At 38.3% G+C, this 14,582-nt stretch overlaps 1 protein-coding gene, 1 non-coding gene and 1 pseudogene across 2 annotated transcripts; all 3 read left to right on the top strand.

The window, feature by feature from the left end:
* Positions 1-2,049: 2,049 nt before the first annotated feature.
* Positions 2,050-2,153, top strand: LOC148569993 (small nucleolar RNA R71). Its single transcript, XR_015907819.1, has one exon. It is a non-coding gene; the product is annotated as a small nucleolar RNA R71 (small nucleolar RNA).
* A 3,867-nt stretch (positions 2,154-6,020) lies between these two features.
* Positions 6,021-7,749, top strand: LOC107632665 (uncharacterized). Its single transcript, XM_016336333.1, has 4 exons — positions 6,021-6,653; positions 6,885-7,292; positions 7,508-7,579; positions 7,684-7,749. Exons 1-4 carry the CDS (start codon positions 6,021-6,023, stop codon positions 7,747-7,749), a joined length of 1,179 nt encoding a protein of 392 aa, XP_016191819.1.
* A 1,183-nt stretch (positions 7,750-8,932) lies between these two features.
* Positions 8,933-14,089, top strand: LOC148569992 (putative protein phosphatase 2C 76 pseudogene; annotated as a pseudogene).
* The last annotated feature ends 493 nt before the right edge of the window (positions 14,090-14,582 follow it).

Genomic DNA, 14,582 nt, shown 5'->3' with positions numbered 1-14,582 from the left:
ATTAAGGTGTGGAGCTCTGCTGTTCCTCAAAGATTAATGCAAAGTACTACTGTTTTCCTATTCAATTCATCTTATTTCGCTTCTAAGATATTCATTCGCACTTCAACCTGAATGTGATGAACGTGACAATCATCATCATTCCCTATGAACGCGTGCCTGACAACCACTTCCGTTCTACATTAGATTGAATGAGTATCTCTTAGATCTCTTAATCAGAATCTTCGTGGTGTAAGCTAGAATGATGGCAGCATTCAAGAGAATTCGGAAAGTCTAAACCTTGTCTGTGGTATTCCGAGTAGGATTCAATGATTGAATGACTGTGACGAGCTTCAAACTCGCGAGTGCTGGGCGTAGTGACAGACGCAAAAGGAGGGTGAATCCTATTCCAGCATGATTGGGAACCTCAGATGATTAGCCGTGCCGTGACAGGGCATCTTGGACCATTTTCACAAGAGGAGGGGATGTAGCCACTGACAACGGTGATGCCCTTGCATAAAGCCAGCCATGGAAAGGAGTAAGACTGATTGGATGAAGACAGCAGGAAAGCAGAGGTTCAGAGGAACGAAAGCATCTCTATGCGCTTATCTGAAATTCTCACCAATGATTTACATAAGTATTTCTATCCCTCTTTTATTATTTAATTTTGAAAACCCCATTACTATTTTATATCCACCTGACTGAGATTTACAAGGTGACCATAGCTTGCTTCATACCAACAATCTCCGTGGGATTCGACCCTTACTCACGTAAGGTATTACTTGGACGACCCAGTGCACTTGCTGGTTAGTTGTGCGAAGTTGTGAACCATGGTATTGGCATCATGTTTTTGGCGCCATTACCAGGGAAAGAAAGAGCAATGAATTTTACATAATCAAGGTGTAATCACAATTTCGTCCACCATGGGTCAACAATTCTTTCATAAATTTAGCATAGAGAGGCATTTGCTCCAGAGCCTCTGCAAAAGGGATGTTGATCTGCAGCTTCTTGAAGACATCTAAAAATTTAGAGAATTACTTTTCTTTGGACGCCTTCTGAAACCTCTGAGGATATGGCATTTTTGGCTTGTATTCAGGGGCCTTTGGTAAGGTAGGATACGTGTCAAGAGAGTCAGGGAACGGGTTGTTTGCCCGCTTAGGAGGGGTGTGCTCTACTTCTTCCTTCTTCTCCTCTAGAGCTTCCTTTTCAACTAGATCTTCATTGACCTTGGTCTCAGAACCAGCCACCTTACCACTTCTCAATTGAATAGCCTTGCAATCTTCTCTTGGGTTCACCACTGTATCACCAGGGAATGTATTTGAAGACCTTTCAGGTAATTGCTTGCTCATTTGACCCATTTGCACCTCCAAGTTTCTAATGGAGGCTCTGGTTTCTTGTATGAAACTCATCATCATCTTCCATTTAGAATCTTCTTGGGATTTAGAATTTGCCTGCTGAGGTGGTTGTTGTTGCTGAGACTGAAATTGGCGGTTATTATGGTTGTTCTATTGAAAACCACCCTGAGAAGTATTGTTGAAGTTCTGAGGTCTCTGAGGTTGATCTCTCCACCCAAAATTTGGGTGATTCCTCCACCCCTGATTGTATGTCTTAGAATATGGATCATTGTTGGGATTTCTAGGACCACTCCCCATGTAATTCACCTGTTCAGAAGAGGGTTGAGCATAATCATAATTATCATTTTGCATAAAGTTACCTGTCATGTCATAGGAGGTATCTTGGGGTGGATTTTGAATGTTGATAGCTGAGACTTGCATGCCACCCATCTGTTGAGTAAGTAGATTTATCTGTTGAGACATAAGCTTGTTCTGAGCAAGAAGAGCATTAACAGCTTCTACTTCCAACACGCCTCTCTTCTGAGTGGCCTCAGAGTTCACAGGATTCCTGTTAGATGTGTATAAATATTGGTTGCTTGCAACTAATTCAATCAGCTCAATAGTCTCCTCTGGTGTCTTCTTCTTGTGCAATGAACCGCCTGCAGAAGTGTCTAGGCTCATCTTTGACATCTCTCCTAAGCCTTCATAAAAGATATCCAGTTGGGTCCACTTGGAGAACATGTCAGGAGGGCATTGCATAGTCAGTAGCTTGTATCTCTCCCAAGCTTCATAAAGAGTTTCACCGTCCTTCTGCTTGAAGGTCTGAATCTCCAACCTAAGCTTAGTCAGCTTCTTTGGTGGGAAAAATTTAGTGAGAAACTCTGTAACAACCTTTTCCCAAGTATTCAAACTCTCTTTTGGTTGGGAATCTAGCCATAGCTTTGCTTTATCCCTCAGAGCAAATGGGAAAAGCATGAGTTTGTACACCTCTGGGTTTACTCCATTTGTCTTCACAGTATCACATATCTGCAGAAAATCAGAAATAAATTGATTTGGATCTTCATGAAGAAGTCCATGATACTGGCAGTTTTGTTGCACCAGGGTGACCAATTGTGGCTTCAACTCAAAGTTGTTTGCAGTTATAGGAGGCACCACAATACTTTTTCCATAGAGATCCGCAGTAGGGGCAGAATAAGAGCCAAGCACTCTTCTCTGTTGATCATCCCCATTCGGATTTACCACATTGGCATTAGCATTATTATTTGCCATAGTGGATTCAGCAGCCTTGCAAAGTCTTGCTTGTTGTAAACGTCGCCTGAAAGTTCTTTCAGGTTCAGGATCAAAGTCTAAGAGATGTTCTTTGTCTCTATTTCTGTGCATACACAAGCAGAAAATAAGAAAAAAATGGGACTCTCTACGTCAGAGTGCAGAGAAGTCCCTGTGAGGTAACCTGTGTAAAATAATAAAATAAAAATACTAAATAAATAAATAAATAAAATTTCGAAAATAATAATTGAAAATAAATAAAAATTTTGAAAATTTAAAAGAAAAATTAAACAGAAAAATTAAAATAGAATCAACTGAGTAACACCAAACTTAATTTCAGAAATTAAGAAAAATTATTAGTATTATTTATTAAATTTTTTTTTGAAAAAATAATAAAATAATATTTAAATAAAATTAAAATTAAAACGCCTAATCTAAAAAATCAAACAACTAATAGTTGTTAATCACAGTCAATCCCCGGCAACGGCGCCAAAAATTTGGTGCGGTATTTGCAACCACACTTACTAACCGGCAAGTGCACCGGGTCGTACCAAGTAATACCTTACGTGAGTAAGGGTCGATCCCATGAGGATTGATGGATTAAGCAACAATAGCGTTTGATAGGATTAGTTAGACAGACAGAAAATAGTATTGGGAGTTCAAAGACATTAAACAATAGCAAAAATATTAAAGAAGGGCAAGTAATTAAGATGGAAATAATATATGGAGAAGACAGTTAAGGTTTTAGAATTATCTGTTTTTTGGATTGATTTTTCTTTTTAACTATTTTAATCATGCGAGATTTAATTCATGGCAAACTAATTGTGACTAGACCCTAATTCCTTAGACCTTCTTAGTCTCCTCTAAAATTCATCAACTGCCAATTCCTTGGTCAATTGATTCCAATTAGAGGGTGATGATTAAATTCCAGTTTATATGCCACAAGAATCCTAATTGTCCAAAAATAAAGAGATTATATGTCACGTATCCCGTTAAATACAAACAATTAGAAATTCAGGATAATATGTTTTCAAGCTATTGTTCAAGTAAAGAGCTTTTCCAAGTTTTACAAGAACTCAAATAGAACATGGGTCATACTTCCGTTCCACCCAAATTCATAAAATAAAGAACAAAAACAATTATTGAAATATAAATCAAAAAATTAATTAAAATAGAAAAATAGTAATATCAATCCATACAATAGACAGAGCTCCTAACCTTAACAATGGAGGATTAGTTGCTCATAGAATATGAAATGTAAATTTGTATGGAATAATATTTTTGGAATATCTTCTTCTGGAACCACCCTATTGGGATCCCTTTTATAACTAATCCTAATAATTTAAAAATCAAATTTCTAAAATTAAAATTAAAATAATATCTTTTCCTAAAATAAGATTTGAATTTAAATTTGAATTAATTAACAAGTCTTCAGCTGATGGGTGGGACCACTTGATTTGTCCATTCTACAGCTTCTAATCTGTGATTTATGGGCTAAGAACTGGGTCAAAACAGCCCAAAAATCGCCCCCAGCGTTTTTCTACATTTTCTGCACGTGGCGCATGTGACGCGTCCGCGTCGTCCACGTGTTCGCGTCATTTGTGCATATTCCAGTCCACGCGTTCGCGTCAGGCACGCGATCGCGTCATTGCAATTTCCTCCATTCCGCGCGGTTGCGTGAGCCATGCGTTCGCGTCGGTATTCGCTGGTCATCTCTTTGACTTCTTCTCTTTCTTTGCAGAAACTCCATCAAATTCCGCTAAATGCTACCTAAAATAAACAGTATTGTACAAAACTCAAAATAGCATCCATAGTGGCTAAAATATAATTAATTCTTAATTAAATTCAACAATTTAGATGCAAATTCACTAGAAAAATATAGACAAGATGCTCACGCATCAAGTACCATGGTCGGAAATTCTGTCGCCCATGGTAATGTCCCGATGATGGTGGCGGTGCAGTGGGATCATGCGGCGGACTTGATTGATGGTGGTGCACTGGTGGCTGAGGACGAGAAGGACAGAATAGTAACTCCCAATGTGCTGTTAAATGATGTTAACATTGATTATTTGAAATTCAAACAGGATAAGCATGTACCAAATTCAGTTAGCTGTACAAAGGATGAAGGAGGAGCGGATTCTAAGGGTTTGGTGGAGAATAATGAGGAGGGGTCTGAGAGGACGGTTACTCAGGTGTGTGGTACTGGGGAAGGAGGAATTAATTCCGGGTTTGACAGTCCACGTGATCTCTATCTTTGGGGCCAGTCTATGTGTTACCATGCTATGATGAGTAATGTGGAGAGGTATGAGATGGGCTTGGGGTCTCGTGGCCCAATACCAAGCCAATTAGAAAATGGGTGGAGAGGCCATTGTGTACGGCGTATGGGAAGTGGGGCGGATAATGGGTTGGAGCAGGTTGGGAGGCGGGCTGACCGGGTACATGGAGGTCCTTCTATTGTGGGCGAAAACGGGTCGGATGATCCGTGTCTTATGAAGGGTGATCCAAGGGCTGCGTCGAAGGGGGCGTCTAGGCGGGGCGTGAATGGCTGGCACGGGTTCATCGCGGAGGCTGCCACTGGCATCGAAAAGGCAGAGCCCGTCGATTTGAGGGAAGTGGAGGCTGGGACATGGAACTTGGTGGCGGATCTGGAGGAAGCTGAAGCCGTAGATTGCGATGATATGGGGTTGAGGAGGGGATGGGCGAACGTGTGCGATGCAGTTCGGAGGCAGGAGCTGGGGACCATAGCAGGGGGAAGGACGGGTAGGAGTCCTGATGCTGGTTCCCCGTTGGGACTGGATTGGGAAACCGGGGAGGGGAGGAACTCGGTAGCACACTGCACAACAAAAGGAGACGTGCAGTGTGTGGCTAGCGGGGAGGGAACATCACGAGGAGCAGTAGGGTATGGAATGAGGACAGAGCAGCGTTCAGTGGGTGACTAAGTCAAGGGGACGCATGAAGATCAGCTGCAGGAAAATGAAGCAACTTGGGCTCCGGTGGTAGAATCGGGAGCGGTTTTGTACGATGAGGAAGCAGATATTATGGAAATTTTAAAAGCACAAAATGAGGAAGTAGCGGCGAAGAGAAGGTTGGTGAAGCAAAAAGAAAAAGCGAGAAGAATTCGGCCAAAGCATAAAAATAAGGTGTGTAAAAATTTGATTAAATGATTATAGGCTGTTGGAACATTAGGGGGTTGAGGGGAGACGAAAAATTGAGTATGGTGAAATCTTTGAAGAAGAAATATAACTTAAACATGATAGGATTGCTAGAAACAAAAAGAGAAGTGCTTTCTAAATATGATATTTCAAGGCTTTGGGGTCATAGTACTGTTGGTTGGGAGTTTCTGGAGTCTGTAGGGACGGCTGGGGTTTAGTATTGATTTGGGATGATGTAGTGTTTAAAGTACAGAATTGTCATAAAGGTGAGTGGTGGCTGTGTGTGGAAGGCATGATAACAACGACCAACTTCCATTGTGCTCTTTGTTTGGTGTACGGAGCGCATGGGAGGGAGGAGAAGCGGGGGGTGTGGGAAGAACTCAGCTATGTGGCGGGGTTGTGTCAGGTTCCGTTCTGCTTTTTAGGGGACTTTAATGAAATTATGTATGCTGAGGATCGCAAAGGGGCGACCAGCTTGCCGACAACAGGGGAAGAGTTTAAAAGATGGGTGCATGACATACAACTGATGGATCTAGCTCTTACTGATAGGAAGTACATATGGTTTCGGGGTCGGTCCTGTAGTCGGATTGATAGGGTTCTGGTCAATGTGGAATGGACTGAGAAGTTCTCGGATATTCGACTAAAAGGTGGTCCACGAGGGTTATCTGATCACTGCCCGTTGATTGTGGAGGGTACAAAATTACAAGGGGGTCCTAGACCGTTCAGAAGTCTGGATTCCTGGTTTACGCATGAGGGCTTTCTGAGAATGGTGAAAACTGAATGGAGAAGCTTAGAAGATGCTCAATTTACGTGTAAGCTAAAGGCTTTAATAGTTCCTCTGCGGCAATGGCACAAGAATACCTTCGGGGACATGGATAAGAGACTAATGAGGTTTGAGGAGGAGATCACAAGACTGGGCAATTTGGTAAGTAATAGGATATATGATGGTACAACGCAGGCTAGAAGAAAGGCGTTGGTGAGCTTTTGTGAAAAATAGTACGTTAGGAAGGAAATCCACTGGAAGCAGATGTCTCGGTCCCAGCATGCGGCCAACATGGATAAGAATACAAGATACTTTCATACTATTGCCTCGGCCAGAAGAAGGAATAACAGGATAGATGCTTTGATGATCCATGGACGACTTGTGCGGAATCAGGCCAGGATCAAAGGTGCCATTAGGGGGTTTTACAAAGATTTATATCGGCAGGAATATGTTCCAAGGATTGGGGTTAGGGATGGGTTGGTGAAACAGATTAGTAGAGATGAGGCTGCAGCGTTGGAGGTGTTGCCATCGGAGAAGGAAATCAAGGAGGCAGTGTGGGATTGCGGATCGTCCAAGACTCCAAGGAGTGATGGGTACAACATGAACTTCATCAAGAAATTCTGGGAGGACATTGGCCTGGAATTCATTGCAGCGGTACTAGGATTCTTCCAAAGTGCTAAGTTACCAATGGATTTGAATGTAACTTGGGTGACACTAGCCCCGAAGGTGGAGGGTGCAAAGGAGGTGAAGGATTTTAGGCCAATTAGTATGGTGGGATGTGTGTATAAAGTGATCTCCAAGGTGTTAGTGAGGAGAATGAGGTTCATTATGCCAAGGTTGGTAGGAGAGACTCAGACGGAATTTGTAAAAGGAAGAAAAATTTATGATGGCGCACTCATAGCATGTGAGATAGTTCATTGGCTGAAGACAAGGAACAAAACAGCGCTATTATTAAGTTGGATTTCCAAAAGGCTCATGATAGAGTGAGATGGAGCTTTGTAGATGTTGTGTTACAGAAAATGGGTTTCGGCCTAAGGTGGAGGAATTGGGTGAGGGAGTGTGTTACTACAGCTACTATGGCAATCCTGGTAAATAGGACACCATCCAAGCCGTTCAAGATGGAAAGGGGACTAAGACAAGGAGACCCCCTTTCTCCACTTCTGTTTGTACTAGTGGTTGATGTTCTGCATAGGATGCTGGGGGAAGCAGTCAGAAACGGGCGCATTGCCCCGTTGTTGGTGGGAGGAGATCATATTGAACTGTCACACCTATAATTTGCATATGAGACAATTTTGTTCTGTCCACCAGAGACGAAAACAATTGTAAACTATAAAAGGCTGTTGAGGAGTTTTGAGCTGATGTCCGGGTTGAGCATTAATTTTGATAAGTCAAATCTGATCTCGGTGAACTGCGAGCAAGGTTGGGTTGATCGTGCGTGTGGATTACTGGGGTGCCAGCAAGCTTCTCTACCTGTTAGATACCTTGGGGTTTTCTTTAGGAGTAAATCCGCGCCTGGTGAAGACTTGGAAACCAATCATAGATAAGGTGGAACAGAAGCTAAGTTTATGGAAAGCAAAGGTTTTGAATAAAGCAGGCAAGCTTGTCCTCATCAAGTCGGTACTGAATAGCCTACCCATTTATTACTTGAGTTTGTACAAGATGCCGAAGGCGGTAGCAGACAAGCTGATTACTTTACAAAGGAACTTTATGTGGTGCAAGGAGGATGGAACCTACGGGATGCCGATGGTCAAGTGGGAGCTGGTTCAGGCTCCAAAAAAGGCTGGGGGCTTGGGAGTGGGAGATGCAGTACTTCGAAATACCGCACTCTTGTTTAAGTGGTGGTGGCGGTTTTCAAAGAAAGATTGCCCGCTGTGGAAGAAGATTGTGTGTTCTTGCAACAAGTTGAATCCGAAGGTCATGCTAGCAACTCAACCTTTACCGGTAAAAGGGGGGCATTGGAAAGACATATGTCAGCTGAATATCAAAGAACAAAGGGTCCGAGAAAAAATTGTTAGTGGTCTGGCAATAGAGATCGGCAATGGTAGGAGAACTCGATTTTGGGAAGATAACTGGGTCCAGGGTGGTCCTCTAAAAGTGAGTTTTCCAAGATTCTTTTCCGTATCAAGACAACAAGGATCTGTCATTGGGGACTGTGGGTTCTGGGATGGACTGGAGTGGATATGGAATTTTCAATGGAGAAGGGAGTTGTTCCAATGGGAGCTGGAACTTGTCCATAAGCTTCATGAGCGGTTAAGGCCAGTGAAGTTGTCATCTGCGAGCGAGGATTCTGTTGTGTGGAAGTTCGATAATAAAGGGGTGTTCTCTACTAAATCCTTTATGCAGGTCTTACAATCGGAAACGTTGTCAGATGAGATCACGAGCTATAGCTTCACAAGTGTACCCTGGAGAGGCTTGATACCCCCAAGAATTGAGCTTTTTGGATGGTTTGTACTAGTTGGTAGAATTAATACTAAGGAGAGGTTGACTAGATTAGGAGTTGTTATTAATAGTGTTAATATGTGTGTCCTGTTTAACAAGGGGATAGAATCTGTTGAGCATTTATTTCTTCTTTGTGAGGTAACTTGGCAGGTGTGGTGCTCCTGGCTGCGGTCCTTGGGTACAGAGTGGGTAATTCCTGGAACCATTAAAGAGCTGTTTGTGAGTTGGATTGGCATGCCCAACAGACGACAAGGACAGAAGATGTGGATGACGGCTTTTTTGCAGTGATCTGTAACGTCTGGTTGGAACATAATGCCAGAATCTTCAATAATAAAAGAGCAAGTATCGAGATCATTCAAACAAGGACGTGGTTGAGTTACACAGAATGGAATAGCTGTGATCCTTTTGGTGGTTGATGGCACTGCTGAAGATGCCAGGGGATTGGTTTCTTTGTTTACAGTATGATTATGTTTTATTTTGTACTTTTTGCTCCACTTTAATGTGTTGAGTTTGCTGTGTTTCAAAAAAACACTATATTAGTGACTGATTTTAGTATACAAATAATATTTTTATTATTATTTATATCTATTTTAACAGATAATAATTTTTAATTATCAATTTTAATGTATATATATTCTTATTTTGCGTATTACTTTTCGGCTCTATTTTTTTAATAACTCATATAAATATGAATAATTAATTAGGATTGATTAAGTAATCAGTTTACTCATCTGCTTAAATAAGTATTAGAGTTTGAATTTTATTTTGTATATACAGTAATTCATTGACTAAGTATAGACTCTTAAAAAAATAGACACTTAACCAACTTGGGCTTGTCGAGTGGTTAGCTCACTCGTCCGCTTAAATTAGTGTCAGAAGTTTGAATTTCGCCTTGTGCATGCAGCAACCCATTGGCCAGCAACAAACCCTTAAATGGAACTCAGATTCGCGATGAATTAGTCCTTTGTCTATCGAGTTGGGGAATACCATGGACAATAAAAAAAATAAACACTTTAGCCCTTAACTTTTGTAATTTAAGACAATACAATCTCTTTGTTTATGAGTATTTTGTGGTGGTTTAAAACTTCCATAAACTATTAATAAGTTTATTTTTAAAAAAAAAATTTACTGATGATAATTAAGCGAAAAAAGACCATTATTAAAAATAATTTTCTATAAAAAAAATTTGTTAATCTATTTAATTGTATTATTTCACTTTTTTTTACATTGTAAATTTATTATTACTAAATGTCAGGTTTTGAATATAATTAAATAATAATAACAAGAGAAAATTACACTCTCATCTTTTAAGAGATGCTAAAATAATATTTTTCTCACATTTATTCGTAAAATGTACATTCTCTTATTTTATAATTTTTAAAAAATTTTCTCTTTAATCCATTTTAAAATTTTTTTGTTGACTAACATCAACTTTACCCATTTTTTTATAAAAAAATTATATAAAAATATCTTTTAACAATTTTTTTTATTAAATTTTGTTTATCAAAATACCTTTTAACAAATTATTTTTTTATTGATTAAATTGTACTTTTATCAATTTTTTTTTAAAAAAATTGTTAATGATTAAATTTTTTTTTATAAGATAACATATTAAACTTTTTTTCAAAAACATAAATGAAAGTCACCCTTACTTCTGAAGGTTATCTTTAGAGGATCCATGCTTCTCCTTCTCTATATGACTTTCTTTTCATATGTTCTTAAAATTTTTTAAAAAAATATTTTGGTATAAATATAATTTAATCAATAAAAAAATAATTTGTTAAAGAATATTGTGAAAAACAAAAATCATAAAAAATAAATTTTTTTGCTAAATACTTTATCTAAGAGGTCGATTTCCTTCGAGAGTAGGGCATATTATATAAGATGGATACGAGTGGGCCAGAAAAGTGAATAGGTATCAGACCAGGTTACTTTTTTGAGAGTCCTAAGCCGATCCCTTAAGTCACCAGCGCTGCTGGGAAAGGTCCAATCCGATCGCTCCGAAGCTGGTAGGGTCTCGCTGCTTAAATAAAATAAGAAATCTTCTTTTCTCGCCACCCGGCCTTGAAAGAGATGCTCATCTGCTCTGGTTAGCTCGGTAGATGCGATGGGAGAAGTTTTTTTTTCATCAATGCTGGCCCAGTCGAGGCTCGTCCATGCCCAATACCAATGGACAAACCTCTGATCTGCCCTAAACGGTATTTTTGTAAAAAAGAATTTTTTTTCTAAAAAATGAATAAAATTAACGTTAGTTAATACAAAAAACTTAAAATAGATTAATGATGTGATTTTTTAAAAGTTATAACTTATAAGAGAATGGAATGTATATTTTACAAATGGAATGTCATTTTAATATTTCTTAGGAGAAGGGAGTGAAATCTTCACTAATAATAATAATAGTAGAATCTATGAAGCATAGACACTTCATTAATTTGTTGTGTCTACATATCAAACACATTTCGGACATGATACTCATTGACACTCTTTCGACACGCATGTCTTTTGTGTTCAACTGTCTTAAAAAAAATAAAAAAAATTCTTTTCGAGACACACTTGACACACCTAAATACCATCACGTGTCAATGTCCAACCTTATTTTTAACATATATTCTTAAAATGAGTTTAGAAATAGTATATATTATTAATTATTAAAAAAATATTTTAAATATTTTATATAATTAAATTAAAAAAAATATTAAAAATAATTTAAAAATTAATTTATATTTTAATATCAATAAAATACTAAAATATCATTATAATTTATCTAAAAAATTTTTTATATTTTATATATATACCGTATCCCCATATTTTTTAAAAATTTTAAATTCGTGTATCTGCATATCTCATGACATATAGTATCATATTCTGTGCTAGTGTATTATAGGATAGGATTAAGCTTTACTAGAACTTCATCCAGAAGTTGTGAAAGCCTTTTAGGTTATTGAAGTGTGCATAATAAATGAAATAAGTGCAAGCTAAGAACTGAAAGGCCAAAACAGCATCCATCTGTTGAAACAAATTAGACCGTGATAGAGTAATCATGAATTTAAGAATTAAAAAATATCTTTCCCATCCAATCCAAGATTCATATAAATCTTGAAAAGGCCATATATCAAAAAGTGCATAACCCATTTGTTATGATAAATTTTAGAAAGTTAGATTTAATGGTGTTTGTATAATTTTTTAGAGTATTTGAGAATGCTCTAGATGATTTTGGAATGTCGTTTTAGAATATTTTAGAAGGTCTCGAAATATCTTAAAAAGTTTTAGAAGACTCTAAAAGGCCATATGTAAAACCCAGAAATTTTAGAAAATCTTATTAAGAGCTAATTTTGATTTATTTATTCATTAAGTACTTTAATCTCATAAATTATTTTATTAAAGATAATTAAAGCAAATTTTGATTAATTGAGTTTAAAATAATTTAAGGTTTTATCTAATTTTATAATTAACGAATCATTTTCTATATTTAAATTATAAATTTTAGTAAATGTAAAATAATAAGAATTTTACATGGTTTAAATAATTAAGATTTTGTAATTTAATACTTTAATCCTTATAAACAAAGAAAATTAATTATATTATTTTATATTTTAAATTAGAATATTTAATTAAAAGCTAATCAACAAATTAATAATTAAATAATATCTTTAAAATAATTTTAAAGGATTAATTTAAAATTTAATTTAATATAATATCTCTTAATTTTATTAAAATTTAACAAAATTTCAATTTACCCAAAAATTTCTAATTTTATATTTATCCCAAATCAAATTCTAATTCTACCCTAATCCCTAACCCCCTAACCACCACCGCCATACCCCCCTTTTCTTTAAAGAAACACAGCTTCAGAATAAACAAAAAGAAAAAGAGAAGGGAAATGGAAACAGGAAAAGCAGGGAAGAGAGAGTGAAATCCGAGAAAACAGAGAGAGAAGGAAGAGCGCCGGTAGAAGGGGGAAGACGCACCAGAGCTGGTGAGCTGTTCCGCCGCTCTTCGTCGCGGCTGAGGCCGTTGCCGCCGCAGATGCGTCCGTGCCATTGTGTCACCGTCAGAGGAAGAGGAGCGCGAACCAGAGCCATGCAAGGGAGGAGCAGAGCGCGCGCAGGGGAGAAGCCACCACTGCCGTCGCATCTTGCCGCCGCTGCCACTGCTGAGGTCACCATCGTCGTCCTCACTGCAAGCAGAGTCACCGCCATCCATGGTGGAGCCGAGGAGAGAGAGTGCCCAAAGAGAGGAGACTGACGGAGGAGGAGTGCGACGCGAGGAAGGAGTCGATGTTTACGTCACTGCCGCCAAATCTCACCACCGCTGCTGGAGCCTCTGGCCGTCGGGACCGCCTTTCTTACCACCGCTGATGAAGCTCATCGGAGTTGCTCGAAGGTTACTGTCGCTCTATTTGGTTCTGTTGGAAGCTGCGCTGCTGCGAGTGTGGTTGTCGAAAACTGACGCCGGAACCCCTGTCTTCTTGATTGGTTGGTTAGATGGTATGCAGCAATCGTGTAAGTCTTTGGTTGTTCAAGCTGGAATCTTTTCCAAACAAGTGAGAATAAACAACACTAAGAGGAGTTTGCAAGCTGCCCCTAGTAATTCTTATTCGTCAATTTAAGACATTCACAGTGATGATGGTGGATACGGGTTATGTGTTAAGAAGTGTTGGTTCCCTTGTGAATATGATGCCAGAAAAAGATGATGATGGCCGGGTTGCGAGTGGAGGGTGGAAAAGTGAGGATGGAAGATTTAGCTGTGGGTGTTCAAGCTTCAGATGTGACGATGGAGGATTTTTATGATATTAAAACATTGAAGATTGGTGGTCATTCAGTATGCTTATTTGGAATATTTGACGTTCATGGTAGTTCTCGTGTTGCAGAGTATTTGAAAGAGCATCTCTTTGATAATCTCATGAAGCATCCAAATTTTCTTTACTGGTGCCAAATTGGCTATAAGTGAAACGTATCAAGGGACTGATTCTCAATTGGATTCCAAAAAAAACACTTTCCAGGATGATGGCTCTACTGTTTCAACCGCTGTTTTGGTTGATAATCATCTCTATGTGGCTAATGTTGGAGATTCTGGGACTATAATATTGAAGGCTGGTAAAGCAATTGCTCTCTTAGGATCATAAGCCAAACAGAAGTGATGAACGGAAAAGGAATTGATGCGTTTAACTACTGAGCTTTGGCTAAACTGAGGTAGGGGTTTTTCTTAAAATCTATTTTACATTACAGAGTTGTTATAAATAGATATTAATGTGAGAAACATGTCTGTGATTATGATTGTCTTATATATGTGGTTGTTTCCTGGACTGAATGACTAACTGCTTGATTGTTTGAGTAGTTTGTGATGGCTGAAAAGAAATTAGTTTGAAAGGTTATTTAGTTGATTATTATGAAAAATGGCTTTCTTGTTTTGAAGCTGTTTTGAGAATGTAAACGCATCGGCTTTGGAAATGATTTGAAATATGAAAATGAATTAATTTTAGAAATGGTTTAATTTTGAGTTAGTCTTACTTTATAAATGATTTAGTATTTGAGCTGTTTTGATTTTAAAAAGAGATTTATTATTGGCATTGATTCGCTTTGAAAATAAATTGATATTGGAGTTGGTTGAATTTTGGAAGATGATTAAGATTTAGAAATAGTTGAGAAAATG

Source organism: Arachis ipaensis, chromosome B3, assembly GCF_059453495.1.
Source record: "Arachis ipaensis isolate K30076 ecotype BB chromosome B3, ASM5945349v1, whole genome shotgun sequence".
Taxonomy (NCBI): Eukaryota; Viridiplantae; Streptophyta; class Magnoliopsida; order Fabales; family Fabaceae; genus Arachis; species Arachis ipaensis.
The sequence above is the reverse complement of the archived record's forward strand: the minus strand, read 5'-3'. Positions and strand labels throughout refer to the sequence as shown.